This window comes from Salvia splendens, chromosome 8 (assembly GCF_004379255.2).
Source record: "Salvia splendens isolate huo1 chromosome 8, SspV2, whole genome shotgun sequence".
Lineage (NCBI taxonomy): Eukaryota > Viridiplantae > Streptophyta > Magnoliopsida > Lamiales > Lamiaceae > Salvia > Salvia splendens.
This window is the reverse complement of record NC_056039.1, coordinates 6,735,843-6,755,580: the sequence shown is the minus strand read 5'-3', so window position 1 is coordinate 6,755,580 and position 19,738 is coordinate 6,735,843. Positions and strand designations below refer to the sequence as shown.

Here is a 19,738-nt window from a genome sequence, read left to right as displayed (position 1 = left end):
GTTTAATGTTCTTATTTTTCCATGTGGGGTTTGTGGTGGAGTGGTGCTCTTGTTAATTGGAGTGGAGGTCATGAGTTCAAGCCCTTCCAAGAACAAGTGTTTTAGGACAAAATAATTATAATTTTATAAAATTTTTCTAAGTAAATTTTGTCTTGTTGGAAGAAAATTAACCGTAAGTAGCGAATTTACAAAATATACTGTCCTGTATTTATGGCAAATTAATGTTTGACAATGCATTCGACTTTTGATTGAAACCTAATTTTATTGAATTACAATTATACCACGTGTTTTAGGACAAAATAATTATAATTTTATAAAATTTTTCTAAGTAAATTTTGTCTTGTTGGAAGAAAATTAACCGTAAGTAGCGAATTTACAAAATATACTGTCCTGTATTTATGGCAAATTAATGTTTGACAATGCATTCGACTTTTGATTGAAACCTAATTTTATTGAATTACAATTATACCACGTGTTGAATTATGGAGCAATCATAGTCACAAACCTAAGATTGAAAAAGTACTGAAACGGTTAAACCCTTGACAGCTGCTTCACTCACTCAGGCGGAGTTCAATGGCACCCTACACAGTCATCGTCGCCGCTGCACTCCGCCGCAATTCACTCAAGCACTCCCATTTCCGCCGCCGCTGCCTCCACTCCGCAATTGACTATCCTCTCTCTCACCCAATTTACACCATTTGGGCTTCCAACACTTCCCTCGGCAAAACCCTCGTCTCCGCCGGCCTCTCCATCTCCTTCCTCTCCCCCTCCCCCTCACCGCCATTTCCCAAGCGGCGCTTCGTCTATCTCAAGCCAATTCAGACCGGCTTTCCTCATGATTCCGACTCAGCCTTCCTCTACAGAAAATTCTGCCAATTGTATGCTTCCAAATCACTGCCGTTTTCGGTTTTCGCTTCCAATTCCGTTTTCAGAGCCTCGTTGCCAGCCGCGAATGAAGTTCTAGGGAACGGTTCCGTGGATGATGGTGTTGAGGTTGGTTTTGGATTGAAGAATTTGCATTGGTATGAGGAGAGGAAATTGCAGGGGACTGAGAGCAATGGAGTAGAGCATTTTCCAGTGTCGGAGGCCATTTGTAAGACGCTCCATGCCTGGAAAGAGGCGGTTTCGCCTCATTTAGCTGCGGAGAGGGAAGGTGCAATGGTGTCTGATTCCGAGGTTTTGGATTTGTTGAGAAGATGCTTAGAAACTGATACTGTGGAAACTACAGAAGAGGTTGAAGTTATGAGTGTGATTGAGACTGCTGGTGGCGTGGCCAGTCCTGGACCGTCTGGATCTCTTCAGTGTGACCTATATCGGTGCGTGTTGATTTTATCTGCTTACTGTTAGCATGCGATTGAATCACATTGTTTTAGTGGATGTCGACGGTATGATGGAAGACACTGTTAGGTTTTTGAAAGTGAACTTGAATTGTTAATATGCTTAAGGAATGCATTGCTTATATTTTTATCTACAAATTCAGTCACTTTTCATCAGAGATGCCAACAAGGTGCCATATTATGTCGAAAAATCTTAGAATCAACCACTTTAAGGTATTAGTTGAAGGCGTGATGGAAAACTTTTATGGAGGTGAAATGTCCTTATATAAGTGCACAATTAGGATATTTGTTTTGGATAACTGTATGAGAATAACATATGGAGATATCTTACTCTGTTTTGTACGCTGGTTTTTCTTGCTTGTTGAAGCAGCCCTTTCCGCCTTCCCGGCATTCTAGTTGGGGATGGACGATTAGGTGGTATTTCAGGAACTATATCTGCTTATGAAAGTCTAACACTTCGAGGATATGACATTGCTGCCGTTGTTTTTGAAGATCATGGCCTCATGAATGAGGTTCCATTATTATCATATTTCCGAAACCGGTAATGAACTTCTGCTCATTTTTGTTCTTTAAAATGTTCTACTTAGTCAATGAGAAGTTGTATGTAAACTTGCATGCAATAAGTTCTTGTTGTCCATGTTAAAATTATGTCTTGATTTGCATTCTAAAAAGCATTCTTTGCCTTTCTTAGGGTGCCCGTACTAGTGCTTCCATCTATTCCAAAAGACATGTCAGATGATCTGATCTCCTGGTTCAACAAATCTAAGACAGTCTTCACTTCTCTCAAGGAGATAATGCTCTCAACTTTTCAGGAGAGGACCAAGAGATTGCATGAAATGCCAAAGAAATCATGTGATGCCTTCTGGTGGCCATTCACCCAGCACAAGCTTGTATCTGAGGAAAAAGTTACTGTCATTGATTCACGCAGTGGAGAGAACTTTGCTGTTCTCAAGGTTGGTATTTTCATTCTATTAGTATAGTCTTTCGTTAGAATTAACGTTATTTAGTTTTACAAAGGATGTCCTTTAACTTTCATGTGTATCACAATGAAGACATTCTTAATGCATTGTATTCACACGTTAAATATTACAATTGCTGACCAGGCTTACTTTGCTCACATGGATTTGTTTCAGAGTTCTGATATGATTTCTGAACAATTTGATGCTTGTGCAAGTTGGTGGACACAGGGTCCTGATGCTAACTTGCAGGTCAGTTTTCTATTTCTTGTATCTCACCATTAATGGTTATCAGTGTTGTCAAAATGTCGTTCGGGTCACTTGGGTCGCCCGGGTCGCCTGGGTCGAGACCATCACCGCCCCAACATGGGTGGGTTGATCGAGATACAGGGTCGCCGCTGGGTCGCCTGGGTCGAGTGAGTCGCCTGGGTCGCCCTAAACACATGTTATCACTTATTTTCTCAAATCTCTCCCATGTTTCTGTCTCTCTCAATCACAATTCTCTATATATATGCATGCACCACATCAAACTTTTCAAACCTACTTTCTACACTTTAGAATTCGGCCTCTTCACTCCTAAACAAATAAACAATTCAAAGATCTTTTGCTGCCACCCTTTATATATTCCTTTGTTTTGATATTTTCAGACAATGGTTTCAATTATTTATTGTGTTATGACTTATGAAGTGTTTTGATATTTTGATCATTTCTATTTTCCATTTTATCTCTATTCACATGAATTGCGTCTACATTTATATTATTTGATGTATTATAAACATTAGAGCAATATATTTATTTTATTTAATATTAAAAGGCAAAAAAATTAACCTAGCTTTGTGGGTCTCTCGACCCCGTCGACTCGTCGACCCGCGACCCGAATTTTCACCTCATCGACCCGGTGCGCCCCGCGACCCTAACAACACTGATGGTTATGATGTAATATATGAATAAAAGATGCCTCTGGACATGAACCTTGAAAAATGTTTTGGCTGTGCCATGCTTTTGACATCTGAGATCCAGTGATCATGCTGAGAATTGTTAGTGCTCATGCTGACTTATTTTTGGCTTGACATTTGGTGTCACATTTGTCCATCCAAATCTAGGAGACATTTTTGTATCATATTGATTTGAAGATAACAAAAAATACTGATCTTGAAACTCTTGTGCAATGTGCATTCTACTATCAAACAATTAAAAGTACTCCATTTAGCTTATCTCACATTGCTGATTGTAGTCTTGAAACTCTTGTGTCATGAGAGCATAGGTCCTCTTCTGAAGATCTTAGATAAAATCAGTGTTGTTAGGGTCGCGGGGCGCACCGGGTCGATGAGGTGAAAATTCGGGTCGCGGGTCGATGAGTCGACGGGGTCGAGAGACCCACAAAGCTAGGTTAATTTTTTTGCCTTTTAATATTAAATAAAATAAATATATTGCTCTAATGTTTATAATACATCAAATAATATAAATGTAGACGCAATTCATGTGAATAGAGATAAAATGGAAAATAGAAATGATCAAAATATCAAAACAATTCATAAGTCATAACACAATAAATAATTGTAACCATTGTCTGAAAATATCAAAACAAAGGAATATATAAAGGGTGGCAGCAAAAGATCTTTGAATTGTTTATTTGTTTAGGAGTGAAGAGGCCGAATTCTAAAGTGTAGAAAGTAGGTTTGAAAAGTTTGATGTGGTGCATGCATATATATAGAGAATTGTGATTGAGAGAGACAGAAAACATGGGAGAGATTTGAGAAAATCAGTGATAACATGTGTTTAGGGCGACCCAGGCGACTCACTCGACCCAACGGCGACCCTGTATCTCGATCAACCCACCCATGTTGGGGCGGTGATGGTCTCGACCCAGGCGACCCGGGCGACCCAAGCGACCCGAACGACATTTTGACAACACTGGATAAAATTATATTCCCTCCATTCACCACCTGTGTGCACCTTTTGACTGGCACGATTTCTAATAGTTTGGTTGACTTAATTGATAGAAAGTGTTCTGAGTGGAACAAGGGGTCCCCTAGGTAGAATGTAGATTGTGTTATGAGTGAGTTTTGTGGTGTGCCCAACAATGGCATAAGTATTTTGTAAATAATGGAAAAAAAAGGTTGAAAGCTCAGATCAGATGTACATTACTATTAATGGATGTGGTAATTTTTTTGTGGATGGACCAAGAAGGAAATTGTGGCAAATAGGTGGTAAACAGTAAATATAATTTATTTTTGAATCAGTAAAAATTGTGGCATATTTTTGTTGGATCTTCAGCTGTATTACCCCCTGTTTTTAGGCGATTACAGATTGAACTTGCTAAAGATATGGGCTACACTGCTGCAAGGTATGGGCATGTAATGTTTCCAGAGAATGTATATGAGCCAGCCCTCAAATTAGCTGAGCTTTTGCTTGAAGGCGTAGGAAAAGGCAAGTGCACATATTGTTGTTTTTCTTGTATATTTTGGGTTTGCGCACAGAGAGGCTGTTTGTTTAGTAAGTAATATGTTTGCATGTAACCAGTACTTAATGATGCATACTTTCACAACATTCTTCTGCTATGGAGCTCTTTTTTTTGGTGGGGGGTGGGGGTGGCATTTTAAGATTTTGCACATCTAAATATAAGGATAACTGTCAAAGAAAATTACTTTGCTTATTTTTTTTAAAATATTTTGAACATTTGTACCATCTTGTATTGTGTGTTTAAGTTCAATTCTGAATTCCACTGGTGATAGGGAATTTGGTGTCAATTGCTCATGTTGAAATATAGAGGACAATGATTTGCCTCTCTTTCACACTTCATAGCTCTAGAAATATAAATGCTTTTACTCGTGTATTTGGAGTTGGACTGCTTGATTTTGGAAGTTAATGTATGAATTTTGATAATGAGCTATACCGTAATACCATTTACTTCCATGATTTGATACTTCCAAGGACTCTGTGATGCTTCATTCTTGTTCATAAATCATAACGTCTGAATTTTCTATGTGGTGGCATATGTGATGATTTTGTGCTTTGACGTGTGGTTCTTCTCTAGAAATTGCATGTTCCTCTGTGCTAACTTACAGTCATGACCTCAGGATGGGCATCCCGAGTGTACTACTCTGACAATGGGTCTACAGCAGTAGAAATTGCTCTCAAAATGGCATTTCGCAAGTTCTTGTCCAATCATGAAATGCTCTCGGACAATGTGAGCTCTGATGAAAATGGAAATTGCATGGATCTCAAGGTGAGTCCAACCACTAGTAATACTTCCTCCATCCATAAGAGTATGCTCACTCTTTATGGCCATGAGTTTAATCAATGTTATCAAATAGCGGATATGGCGGCGCCATGGCGCTATGGCATGGCGTTCTGTGGTGGAAATGCCATAGCAACATGGCGCTGCCATAGCACCGCCATATCCGCCATTTGACAACATTGCGTGTGTACTGCATTTAAGAATGAGGCATTATGCAAGAAACATGGATGTTAGAGCTGTATTTTATGCTTTATTAATTGTTTTAAGAGTTTTAGATGTTATATTTTTGTTATTTTCCAATTTTTGAATTATGTATAAATAATAAGTATTATTTTATTTATTTAATTATTGACCGCCATATCCGCCATACTAATACGCCATATCCATGTGGCGGTTTTTAGGCGAACCGCCATAAGCCGCCATACGAGATTGATAACAATGAGTTTAATAAAGTTGGTTAGTGTTGATTTTGAGTGGGAAAGGGTCCCACTTGTTCTTAAAAGAAGGGGTGTGGGGATAGTTTCTAATAATTGAATGAGCACACTCTTGTGGGACAGAGGAAGTATATGTTGCTCAATCCGATCTAGTTATCTCTCTTTCTCTCTACCGAAAATCATTTTATGACCAAGTGTGTATGTTTTTACATAGTTGTGTTTAATGTTTATTTTTGTTCTTCCCATTTGGTGGTGAGTGAGTTCAGTGTCCAGCTTCCTTTTGTGTGAGTTAATCATCAGCAATTCCTCGAGATGCTTTGTGGTTGGGTTATGTGCTTAATGAAATGAAACATACATTGACATTACTAATTTCAGTTGAATAATTTCTACTGACCTGCATTTGGAAGCATAATCTGAACTTTATGTTTCCAATGAATTAGGTTTTAGCTCTTAAAGGATCGTATCATGGTGATACTCTAGGTGCTATGGAAGCCCAGGCTCCTTCCTCATATACTGGTTTTCTCCAGCAACCCTGGTATGGTGTTTTTAATGTAAACATGCACATCGTATTTTATTTCTGTGCATGTTGTTTCTTTCTTGTTTGCTATACTTCTCAATCCAATTTCGTGGCTCTCCTTCCCCTGTCGAATCTTATTCTGCTTTACCCAGTGTTGTCAAAATGTCGTTCGGGTCGCTCGGGTCGCCCGGGTCGCCTGGGTCGAGACCATCACTGCCCCAACATGGGTGGGTTGATCGAGATACAGGGTCGCCGTTGGGTCGCCTGGGTCGCCCTAAACACATGCTATCTCTGATTTTCTCAAATCTCTCACATGTTTTCTGACTATCTCAATCATGATTCTCTATATATATGCATGCACCACATCAAACTTTTCAAACCTACTTTCTACACTTTAGAATTCGGCCTCTTCACTCCTAAACAAATAAACAATTCAAAGATCTTTTGCTGCCACCCTTCATATATTCCTTTGTTTTGATATTTTCAGACAATGGTTTTCAATTATTTATTGTGTTATGACTTATGAACTGTTTTGATATTTTGATCATTTCTATTTTCCACTTTATCTCTATTCACATGAATTGCGTCTACATTTATATTATTTGATATATTATAAACATTAGAGCAATATATTTATTTTATTTAATATTAAAAGGCAAAAAAATTAGCATAGATTTGTGGGTCTCTCGACCCCGTCGACTCGTCGACCCGCGACCCAAATTTTCACCTCATCGACCCGGTGCGCCCCGCGACCCTAACAACACTGGCTTTACCTAATCTTTTTCCAATCCACATTGGAATTCTGTAGCTTCCATTCGGTACATATCATGTCGAATTTTGTTTTCTAATAGTAGATCACGGATTTTTGTCAGGTATACTGGAAGGGGTCTCTTTCTAGATCCACCAACAGTTGCTCTGTATAATGGCACATGGAAAGTTTCCCTCCCTCAGAAGATGCAGTCAGTGATTTCAGGTTGTGAAAGCCTGTGTAAGTGAAGCAGTTCAGTGCTGTATAACCAATCACTCATTTTATAAGAGTTCTCTCTCTCTTCCATTTTATTCTTCTTCTAGGTAATTCTTGTTTTCTTTTGTAGCTTTCAGTTCTCGTGATGAAATTTTCAAGAGAAGCCGAGATGGTTCAGGTCTTGCAAGCCTTTACACTTCCTCCATATTACAAGAGTTGGAATTGCTCTCAGATAGTAACGCGCTTTCCCACATTGGAGCACTGATAGTTGAACCAGGCAAGAGACTAGTTTTGTGCTCCTTTATCTTCTTTGAGCTTGAGGTCTTGAAAATTGTTTAGCGTTTAAAGAGTTTTTTGAAGCACCAACATGAAGGTGCAGTTTTCCCTAAAGCTTGAACTTAAATTATGATCTCTTTCTTCAAAATAACAAAATATTTCCTGTCAGAACATGAATGTGGAAACTAGTACGCCTTTGATATGAAGTCTGTTAATCTAGCCTCTCTGATTGTGCACTCCTACTTGTTGATCTTGTAAGAAGTTAGCAAGATTCATAAGCTTTTAAACACAATAAATTACAGTTGTACAGGGTGCCGGTGGGATGCAAATGATTGATCCATTGTATCAGCGTACACTTGTCATGGAATGCAAACATCGAAAAATTCCAGTGATATTTGATGAGGTCTTCACAGGATTCTGGCGCCTTGGAAGAGAGGTCGGTTGACAAACTTATTCTGTACATTCTTACTTTCAGTTAGCATTTATGCAAGTGGGTCAACAATTCTTGCAGACTGCAGCTGAAATGCTCTATTGCGAGCCGGACATTTCCTGTTTTGCAAAGCTGATGACCGGTGGCATCATACCCTTGGCTGCTACATTAGCTTGTGAGGATACCTTTGAAGCATTTACTGGAGATTCTAAGGTAATTATGCATCATCTGGTCAACAAACATATGTCGGTTTTTTCCCTAGGTATTCATCAGAAGCTGTTGCAAGAAAACTTTACTTCTGTATAAATCTATTGTTACTGACAAATAGGTTAGTTACTGAATGGACACTCCCAAATGTTACCTTTAATTTCAGCTCAAGGCACTTCTGCACGGGCATTCATATTCTGCACATGCCATGGGGTGTGCGGCTGCAGTTAAATCTATCCAATGGTTTAAGGACTGTAACACGAACATTAATCTGATACCCGAGTCAAGATTGCTTCAGGAGGTAACTAGCAGTTTCCATCATTAAAACTTTGATTATACAGTACATGATTGTTTGCTTCAACCCGAGATACTTTCTCTTACATTTTACACCCGGACCATACTCACCTGCATTTCTAGACTACTCCATCCCTGATAGTGCTTTCCCTCTGCTGATATCCACAGGTGTGGGACGCGGAACTAGTGGTGCGTATCTCATTGCTTCCGGCTGTTCATAGAGTGGTATCGCTGGGGACGCTCTGCGCCATTGAAATTCAAGCCGAAGGCTCCAATGCCGGGTAGTTACTCTCTTCGCGTGCACTACTCCACTGCAGATTTAAGCCACTTGTCTCGAAACTTGTAAAGTTATCGAACTCTGTTTTAAAAAAGAAATTTGTGGGGTGCATGATTTCAGGTATGCTTCAACGTATGCATCTTCGCTCCTGCAGACGCTCCGAGCAGACGGCATATACATGCGGCCACTGGGTAATGTTGTCTACCTCATGTGCGGCCCTTGTACGCCTCGGGACACGTGCCGCCACCTCCTTGACAAAGTATACTCTAGAATTCGCGAGTTCGGCCAACAAAAAGAAGATCATCAGGCCTCTTCAGCGTGAGGTTGTTAGTTTGTTTAGGTTTTTTTTATGACAGAGCATGGCAACCAATGTTTTCACTTCCAGAATCATTGTTTTGGACCTGTATCTGCGAGGTCCCAATTTGTTTTATGTATCAGTAAGTAGCATTTAGGAAAATGTTTTGATTAAGTAGTAGTAATACTGTACTCATGTACTGCCTGGAAGCTTAATTAGTTGAAAGTATTTACAACTCCACTCTCCAGCAATCATAATTTCAGAGTTAGGGTCGTTGAAAATAAAGTTGATTGTTTTGATTACTTTTTATTCCAATAAGTATTGATTGTTTTGGGAACACATTAAATTTTAATAATCCTATAAAATAAAGTTGTTAAGAGTATATATTCCCTGTTTCCCAGTATAATTGAATTCACATTCTTTTTTAGACGGTCCACCTGAATGAATTTGTTTTTATATTATGTCTCTTATATTTTATTCTTTTTTCACTTTTCTATTTGTTTTCTCTCAATATAATCTTTATTGAAATTATAAATATTACTAGTATTTTTTTATTGTGGTGCTAAAAAGGATGTCTTATTATATGGAGGGGGAGGTGCAAGTTTGGGGAAGCGGCGCCGCAGATTCAAAAAGGTAAATCCGTGTGTAGTTTGCTGCACAGACTGACAGACACCCTGGAAAATTTAGTTAAAATACTCCTATACTACATTTTTCACTTTTCTCTTTCCACTTTCTATAAAGATAACATTTAAGTTACCTACTCAATACTACAATGTTCTACTTTTGTCCTTCATTGTGTAACGTTTCACTTTGAATGTACATAACAACGGATGGACGAAAAATTAAATTAAATTAAATTAAATTAAATTAAATTAAATTAAATTAAATTAAATTAAATTAAATTAAATTAAATTAAATTAAATTAAATTAAATTAAATTAAATTAAATTCTACTGCAACTATTTTATGGATTTATATATTACCATGCAAAACTATCACCACTTTAGTCTTTAGGTATGACTTGGAGTATGAGTTATGAGCATTACATTGAGTGAGTGCAGTATGTATGTCGCGTTGTAGATGAAGGAGCACATTGTGCTTACACCATTATAAGTGTAAAAGCACTAAGAAGTACTCCCTCCGTCCGCGATTAAGAGTTGCATAATTTTTTAATTTTAAGAAATGTTAAAAAGAATAGGTGGCACAATTAGCGGAATGTATGACTTACATATCATTTATAGTAAAAGATGAACCTGAACTCCTATTTACTGACAGACTGAAATGGAAAAACGAGACTTTTATTCTCGAATAGAGGGGAGTACTTTACTCTCGTGCAAGTTAAACTCCATCCTTGTCCAATCAAATAAGCGCGTGCAACTCCAAGACCAAGTGACTGAAGAATAAATAAATACTGTAAATCAATTTCCTTGTTACTTGAAATATGGAGTGTAAAAATAAATCCATTCGATTTTTAGTCCGATCTGATTATAAAAACTCAAAGTTGTAAAAGTGGATAAAAAGCTCTTGCACATAAAATACGAGTAGCATAAAAGCTAAAACGTTTAAAATAATCAAATTCACTAAAAAGCTTTTTATATTAGAAAAGTATTCCATTAATTTGTGACCGAATATATAAGATTATTCGCATCGCCATCTCGATGCGGGCTCGGATTCGTCTGGGGGAGACGAGCCAGCATCGAGATAGCGATGCAGCCCTCCCGTTGCGTCGCGTGTCCCTCCGCCTCGATGAAGCTGGCAAGCCAGCTCGCCACGCGCTAGCGCCACGTGGCGAGCTCTGGCGCGAGGCGTGACGCCCACTCGCCGGCCGGGCGCCCAAGGCACGCTGCCGCCCTCCCTAATGTCCATGTACTTCACCGCCACGATGGCTGACACTTCACGCATGACGCCTGACCAATATCAAGCCCATTTTGCCGGCATTGCGTATCTAGCAAGATAACTTGGTATTTCGCCTCAAACGGGTGCACCGCCACTGCCTTCGGGGGATAATTCGCCGACGGAGTAGTTTTTATAATTTAAGTGTGCAATTTTTAATTTCTAGTATTTTAAATTATGTCTTTTTTATTTTTTTTTAAGATTTTAATTATGTGTTTTTTTATTTTTTAGGATTTTAAATTATAATTTTCTTTTATTTAATGAAGTGTGTTTTTATTAATTGAATTTGTTAAAAATAAAAATAAAAAATGAAATTGAATGAATAGTTAAGGGATGAGATGGTTAAGAGATGGGGGTTGCAGGTGCTGTCTCTTAGTTAAGAGATGAGGTAAAAAGTGCAGTGAGACGCATGAATAGTTAAGGAATGAGACGATATTGAGATAGAGATGTGGATGGCCTAATGTACTCCGTTCCAAGTTGAGTTATTTTTTAATTTTTAGAAGTTCCTTCATAATTGAGTTATTTTTCTATATAGTAATAATTAAGTCACATTTCATTTTCTACTCCATTCTTTTTTCTTTTATTCTCTATTTCATTCTCTTACTTTCTCTCCCTCCATTTAACATAATAAAAATATTTTTTTTTGTTAAAGTCCACGCCGAAAAGAAACGTGTAGTATTTGTTAAAAATCTCAAATTTTGTAAAAAAAAATGTGTTATGGTCCGAGGTTTTAGAATCTAGGCGATTCATTGTTTCATCGTTAAATTCTCAATCTCACACCATAATTAAAATTTCTTTAAAAGTTTTGGAATTTTTAGTTTAAGACTTTTTTTCAAAAATAATTACATAAAGTCCTATTGATAATACGGTAAAGACGTTGCGTCATTTCGTCTGATTCACAATTTTGGAGTACTTTTCTAAATATCACAAACAATAGTTTTTCTAAAATAAACATAGGCTGGGAATATTTTTTTCCGAATATACTAAAATTGATTCACAGTATAAAATTTGGTTTCTACTCCATCTCTTAATTTAAAGTGAAGAATAAGATCGTAATAATATTTTATGCTATTAACTTGTCCCTGTAAACAACAAATTTGCTAATCACGAGAACTATATTTAATTGAGAAGCGTAATCATTAGAACTCGGAATCTTTTTTACTTATACGTCACTTATATTTATTAATCTTCACATAACTTATGATATGATAACGTTAATAAATACCAATAGGAAGAGAAAATAATGAATGCGTGCAAACTATAAAAAGAAGTATTGATTGTTGTTTATGAACCACATAAAGAGAAAAAAAAGAGTGGGGGTATAAAAATCTATATATATTAGTAATAAGTAGTAATTCAGACGACTACTACTTAAATGCATAACTAGAGACAGTGGTGGACGCATAAATTTTTGTTAGTAGGGGCTTCACTATATTTTATATAGTCAAAATTTATGTTGTTAAAAAATTTTTTATCTTATGTGTTCCATTTTTCTTATGTGAAATGTCTCATGTCATTTCACGTTAAATGTTTTTTGAATTTTTACTATTTTTTGAATGGACCATGCATCTGCATCATATTACCTCATTTTTAGTTAGAGTTTATTATACAAATAATTGAGTATATAAAAATAGGACTCTCGTACTCCCTTTTTAAAATAACTTTTATTTATGTTTTTTAAAATATACAACGTGATAAAGAGGGACACGTAATAAAGGACGGATGGAACTAAGGCCACCCGCAACGCGTCACACGGGTGGCTCGTAACCCGTCATGCCGGATCGAGATGGCGGCGAGACGCGTTGCAGCATCCCGTCTCGTCCCTAGCCCGCCGAGTGTCCCGTCCCACTGAAACCGATGGCGAGCCGTCTCGCCACGCGCCCTCGCGACGTAGCGCGCTCCGGCGCCATGCGTGACGCCCACTCGCCGGCCCGCGAGTGGGCATCGTCACGCTGACGCAATAAATCATTTTTTTAAATTCAAATTTAAAATAATAATAATAAATCAAAAAACGGCAATATTACTGTTTTTTCGACCGTTTTTTTAATTTTAATTTTTATTTTTTACTCTATAAATACTCCTAATTCACCCTCATTTCACACACAAATACACATCTATTCTTTCCAAATCATCTCCATTTCCTCTCCAATTTTCATATAACCTCTCATCACAAAATGTCCGGCGACGGAAACTCTGGCGGTGGCGGCTCTAGCGGGTTTGACATCAACGCGTTCGGCGACTGAGGGCATGTACAATGTCCTGGGTGGTGGTTCCGGTTCGTCGACGCCGGGGGGTACCAACCACCCCATTTTGATGTGGATGCATACGTCCGTCCCTCCGCCCCGAGGTATTCGCATGGATTATCCCAGATTAGGGAGGATTATTCGGTTGGACCCACTCCGAAAGGAGGCCGAGGCGGTGGAAGCTCCATGGTAGAGAAGAAGGAGGAGGATGAGGATCTAGGTCGGCATCCGTACAGCCCCAAGGAAACGCTGGTTGTGTACAACGCCTGGATCAACGTCTCGTACGATCCCATCGCCGGGAATCAACAATCCCGGAAGTGCTTCTGGGAAAAGGTCACCGAGGCATATCACGAGATTAAGTCGAAGGGGTCCCGCCGCCGCACATTTAAGATGTTCCGCGCTCACTTTGACCGAGTCGACAGAGAGGTCAAAAAAATCTGCGCCATCTACAATAGTGAAGCGGCTCATTACCAAAGCGGAGCCACGTGAGCCGACATTCTGAGGTCGGCTTTGCGAGTTTATTTTGATGACACCGCCAAACAATTCAAACATGTCGATGTTTGGGAGGTCGTCAAAGACGGGGAAATGTGGGCCGGCGGTGTCCGGTCCAGCTCGAGCTCGACCTCGAAGCGCACGAAGCACACGGCCGGTGGCCAATACTCGTCGTCGTTGTCGAGCGCCCAACGTTGGGTCGTGACTTGGATGACAAAAAGGGGCAGTTGAGCGCGAGATTTTCTCGTCGGCAGCCTTAGGAGATGTTTCTTGTTTGCTGCTCAATTGAGCCAAAATAACGATAGTTTCATATATTAATTGAATGACTAAAATTATAACAACCTATCCCTATTTATAATACTAGAATACTAGCTTATGAAACACGAAACAAATATAAGAAAAGATATACAAATCCCTAATATATCTAAACTAATTAATACGATAGAATACTCGTATCAACTCTCCCACGGTTAAAATCCACCTTGTCCTCAAGGTGGGAACCACGAACCAAAGACGAGAGTTGAAAGCAAAAGCTTGCGATGCGTCTCCTCCTGGATCAAATGTAAACGTGCACGGTCGTTGTTTCAATCTCCAATAACCTACTATTGAATAATCGATGTAAACATCCTCAATGAACATCCTCATGATCGTAACATGAAATGGCTTGTTATCAAGTTCCCCCATCCTCTTCACACCCATAGGAGAGTATATGGACTTGTCTTTCAACCCATTAACCGTATCTTCGCTAGCATCCTGTAGCTCATCGTTGTACCGATTATGGAGCTTCTCTGGTATTGAAGGAGACACGAGGGACCATGTATTTGTATTGACTCCCTTCACAGATGTCTTTGCGAGACAACTATTGAAATCAAATGTTGCAATTGTACTTGAATCATGAAGACCATTATCGTCATCAATTTTATCCACCTCTATAGCTCGTACTTCTGCATCTACTAATTTCTTCTCATTGAGCCGCAAGTCAACTTGATTCAACACTTTTGAATCACCCTCAATTCCCAAGTATTTCTCTTCACAAGAAACAAGCTTCGTAGCGGAGTGAAGGCTCGGGGGCCGCAGGCAGGAGTGCGGCCGTTGGAGAAGGGGCTGCTTCACAGTAGTGGGCAATTCGAGGCAGGCCTCAGCTTGACGGAGGTGAGTCGTAGGATGGCCGCAGGATGGCGATCGTTGCTGATCCATGTGCAGCGGCGCAGGCGATGCACCAGCAGGGGCCGGTGGCGCTGCTGCGAGGCGATGACTTGGCTGTGGTTGTTGGTCAAGCACGAGCTGCAGTGGTGGCTTCTGGTCGAGAACAAGCTGTGGATGTGTGGGGGTACGGGGGCTTGGGAATGTGGGGTGCCTCGATCTGGAATAGAAGTCCACATAGTGTTGTTGTTCGAACTCGTCCATCCCCAGGTGGTCGAAATAATAATTGACCCTCGAAATCCAATTCGTCGCGCCTGGTCCGTCGAAGTGAGGAGCCTTCATGGAAAGCTCTTTCGGTCTCTCCGTCCTGTGGGTACCACAATCTTGCCAAGGAAAGGGTGAGTCCCAAGACGTCGGGTGGCGGTACCCCCGAAAACTCGTGTCGACATCCCCCAGATATCGGTCCCGCGGCCTGTCCCAGCACGTGCGGTACCGAGGCTCGGGGCGATCGTGGTACGGCGCCCGATGAACGTTCTGCTGCGGAAAACGGTCGTCGCGCCAACGTAATACGCGGGCAGCGCCTCGTCGATGACGGATATCCCCACCACGGTCGCGTCGTCCGTGGATGAAAGGCCGGGGGACATCGTCGTCTGCCGCCCAAGCGTCGCGCGGGGAGTGATACCCCTCGTCATCAAGTTCGTCTGAGAAATAGGGGGATCAGGTTCGGGAATGCGCGACGCTTCCAACTTCTCCAGCCTGAGTTCCATTCTGTCAAATCGCGCCAAGATCTTCTCCAACCCGATGGAGGAAATCGCGGTTGTTCCTGCCACATCGTGCGGCGCCTCGGCGGCCGCCTGGAAATCGCGCCGCGGATATCGCGGCTGATCGTTGCCGCGTGAAGCGCTTGTGGACGCGCGGCGCGCCATATTCTCCAAATAAATCACCAATATCAAAAAAAAATTCAGTCACACCACCTGCACGATCACCTCCCACTTTCGAGCTTCACCGCCGCTGTACAACGTCATTATGTTACGCAACTACACCGAAGTGGGGCGTTATGAACAACTATTCGATCAATTGGATGTCGCTATGTCTAGGTTGGAAACACGTTGTGGCAAAATCGAACGACGTAGGACAAACTTGCTTGCGTCTAAAGCAACGTATGCACAACAGGCGTGCGACGATTCCCGCAGAGAGATTCGTGCGCCTCCGCGGCCAGAGCCACCGCCTCATCACCCGCCAGACCCGATGTACTCACAGCAAACCCACCGCTATCCGCCCCACAGTCAGTCGCGGCCTAGAACACCTCCTTACACCTCTGGGTCGTCATCGTATTTCAGCCCAGATATGTACGGCCCGCAGCCATATTCTTGTTCAGACTGGGAACAACCTGGAGTGCTCAGCGACTACTACGACCCACCGCACGAGCGCTCTAATTCTAGCCGGTATTCCGTCTGACGGAATGCCTACTGGCCACCTGGAGAGCTCAGCGACTACCACGAGCCACCGCACGCACGCTCTAATTCCAGCTGGTATTCCGCCCGACAGAATGTCTACCGGCCTCCGCGCAACGCCTTCACCTCTGGGGATCAGTTCGCGGAGTAGGAATGGCCACTCCGACAGCCACATTGCGTTCGCCAAAGCCCGAACTCGGGTTGGTCTTCGCCAGAATCGCACCAGCAGCCGTTTCTGTATGTGAAAAACCAGACTTGCTGGGATCTGCCCTCCCAAACGTCCGGTCACCGTGTTGGAAAGATTCGCGCCCCCCCCCCCCCCCCCGTTGCCAGAACATCCGCCACAGTTGACTCCCCCAAACCTGTTGTGCCAGCAGCCCCAAAACCGGAACCAGCGCCCCACGTTCCCAAGCTTTCGTACCCCCACACTCCCGCAGCTCGTGCTATGGTCAGATCGTCAGCTACAGCAGCCAAGTACAACATCGACTATTGAGCTTCCGCCCTACGCCGCACCGAGCCCTTGCCAGCCCTTGCTATCGATGTCCGTGAAAGCTCCATTATGCGCCTCTCCTCGTCAACCGCAAGCGGGTGTCTCAAGCTCAAGGAAAAAGGAGTGGAAAATTGATTCGCACGATGGTGAAGAGAAGAGAGACTAGATGTTGATAGTACTTAGTAATGTATGGAATCAGAAAGAGATAAGGAAGGAGAATGACTCTATTACCAAAAGAGAAGATGAGGTCGACAACACCTTTCTGAGGTCGATCGAGAAAGAGATGAAACCTGAAGCTCTTGATTCTAGTTTGGAGTAGAAAGAAAATGATTTAAGTATGCATCCTGAAAAGCAGAGCAAAATCGCGAGGATGGACAAGGCTGCTTTTGAGATACAAAAGTACAAACTTGAAGAGGAAAGGGAAGAGAAGAGAATGTTATTTGAGGATGATATTAGAGTCAAGACTGTAAAATTGGTTACGAAGAAGACCGCAATCAGCAACACAAAGAAAATATTGAAAAAGAGAGGGCAGTCTCGTGCGTTTGATCCAGGAGGAGTTGCCTCGCTGAAGCTTCTGATTTCAACTCTCATTTTTGCTTCGTGGTTCCCACCTTGAGGATAAGGTGGATTTTAACCGTGGGGAAGTTGATACGAGTCTTCTATCACTATTATTTAGCATATCTTCCATATCTTCTATTATTATTATTATTATTATTATTATTATTTTGTTTAGATATTATAGGGATTTAGCATATCTTTTTGTATCCACACATATTATAAATATGTGTGGAGTCTTCCATAATATTCAGTCGATCAATATATGAATTTATTCAATTGGCTCAACTGAGCAGCAACAAGAAACATCTCCTAAGGCTGCCGACGAATAAATCTCGCGCTCAGCTGCCCCTTTTTGCCGTCCAAGTCACGACCCAACGTTGGGCGCTCGACAACGACGACATCTCGTTTCTTGATTTTGTGTGGAAATCGACGTTAAGGATTTAGGTCCTTAACAGTCTACTATACACTTTTTTTAAAAGTGATGAGACACATTTGTGGAGAGTATGATTAGGCTTAATTTGTGGTCACACAACATGATAAACTTTTATTTACAACATGATAAACCCGAGGTTAAGATTTCATCTTTTTTATTTAAACTTTTTTGCGTGCATAACGTGATGTTAGGTACCTAGCTCTGTCTCTCATACATTTTTTTTGGGAGAGACACTTATAATTTGAAAGCGATGTAATTAATTAAATACTACTAATAAATTGAGTTAATGCGTTGCTTCAATTCAAATGGTGTATAATCTTATGCAATATGCATGTTCTCATAAAGTGAGTTAAACGTGTATGCGTTTTTCGGAATATGCGTGGTAAAAATGTTACTGCCATTTGATTTGTGTTCATTATTATGAGAACGTTATTTATTTATTGTAGATCCAAGTGAATAGCATATGTAATTCCTTTTATTGTTTTAAATGTTATATTAAAAAAAATTATATACCTTTACCTTCATATTCAACATAAATAAGTAATTTGACACCGGTTAAATTCATAATATACCCCCTCTGTCCCCCAAAAAATAGAAAAGAAAAAAAGACATGTGATGGTAGTTGTGTTGTGTATAAAATTATAAATATTAGATACTAGTATATTGTTTTGTGGTGATAAGGAAATTAGAAAAGTCTAAAATGGAGGAGCGTGAATCATACCTTGACCGCGCTAGACTAGCGATTCTAGAAGGAAACCAAAAAATAGAAACAAAATCAATAACGCGTTTCTAAAATGTGAACTGCATTGCTTCTTGCTATGTAGAAGTCCGTTACCTTCGTGTTGGATGTACTCCAATGAAATAGCTACTATGTTTGTTATTGCTGATTGACTAACTCTTTTTGTGGAACTAGCTAGCTAGTACTTGGATTGGATGATCAAAACAGTGATGGGGTACGTACTAAACAAGCCCAATAGCAGTGACGGCCCATCAGCCCAAAGCCCAAGGAAGAGTATCAGTTCGGCATTACCAAAGAGTTCGGCCCCAGCCGACAGCTCGGTAAAAGCCGACCAATCAAGCCCTACTCTCAGATCGGCAAAAGCTGCTCGGCAATAGTTCAGCAGTTCGGTCTCAGTATTCGACCGAACTGGGAGATAGTGGACTCATGCAGAACCTCCACGACCTCCACTACACGATCTATTTAGTGGTGTCAACTCATGCAGGATCTCATGCGGGATAGTGGACCAAACAAAGAGGTAGTGGACCCATGCAGGATCTCATGACCTCCACGACATCCACGACCTAGTTAGTGGTGATGCAAGCCACGATCTTAGTTCAATGTATAAATAGAACTTAGATCAGATAGACAGAAGAAAAAGAAAGCTCTGTAGACATCAAATAACATATAGCAAGTCTGTATTTGTAAGCTGTAAACCAGATCAAGCAATACAATCTTGCCCTCCTTTCTTCCCGTGGACGTAGATTTACCTCAGTAAATCGAACCACGTAATTCCTTGTGTCGTGATCTATATTTTTTACCTGCATTTATTACCATCAAAAATTCGCCCAACCATCACTGGCGCCGTCTGTGGGAAACAGAGAACCAAATTTGTGATAAAGCGAATTTTTGACCCTTTTTCCACCCAAAAAAAAAAAAATGCATACCAGATCACGTAACACCCATAATACCGTTCGTGATAACCATGAGGAAGCTAGTCCAGCCCGCAGGTCTGGAAAACAGCCTCGGGAGAAATCTACTTCCAGTTCTCACGGAGAAGGAACAAGCCGCTCAAAGACTCATCGCA

The 19,738-nt window shown here is 40.8% G+C and overlaps 1 protein-coding gene across 3 annotated transcripts; it reads left to right on the top strand.

The window, feature by feature from the left end:
* Window positions 1-506: 506 nt before the first annotated feature.
* On the top strand, window positions 507-9,468 carry LOC121745617 (bifunctional dethiobiotin synthetase/7,8-diamino-pelargonic acid aminotransferase, mitochondrial-like). Of its 3 annotated transcripts, none has more exons than XM_042139598.1 (14): window positions 507-1,316; window positions 1,708-1,878; window positions 2,029-2,290; window positions 2,471-2,545; window positions 4,603-4,723; window positions 5,374-5,522; window positions 6,409-6,503; window positions 7,358-7,473; window positions 7,580-7,726; window positions 8,028-8,161; window positions 8,237-8,368; window positions 8,529-8,663; window positions 8,825-8,937; window positions 9,054-9,468. In XM_042139598.1, exons 1-14 carry the CDS (start codon window positions 574-576, stop codon window positions 9,253-9,255), a joined length of 2,595 nt encoding a protein of 864 aa, XP_041995532.1. In that variant the 5' UTR covers window positions 507-573; the 3' UTR covers window positions 9,256-9,468. The 3 variants fall into 3 exon arrangements, with proteins under 3 accessions (XP_041995532.1, XP_041995531.1, XP_041995530.1); XM_042139597.1 differs by having other exon boundaries at window positions 2,441-2,545; window positions 7,358-7,458; XM_042139596.1 differs by having other exon boundaries at window positions 2,441-2,545.
* The last annotated feature ends 10,270 nt before the right edge of the window (window positions 9,469-19,738 follow it).

Excerpts from the sequence above, each read along its gene's own strand:
- LOC121745617 (XM_042139596.1), top strand. The coding sequence starts at position 574 with ATGGCACCCTACACAGTCATCGTCGCCGCTGCACTCCGCCGCAATTCA. Across the intron at positions 2,291-2,440 it reads AGAACTTTGCTGTTCTCAAG|GCTTACTTTGCTCACATGGA; the intron begins GTTGGTATTTTC and ends ATTGCTGACCAG. Across the intron at positions 7,474-7,579 it reads TTCAGGTTGTGAAAGCCTGT|CTTTCAGTTCTCGTGATGAA; the intron begins GTAAGTGAAGCA and ends TTTCTTTTGTAG.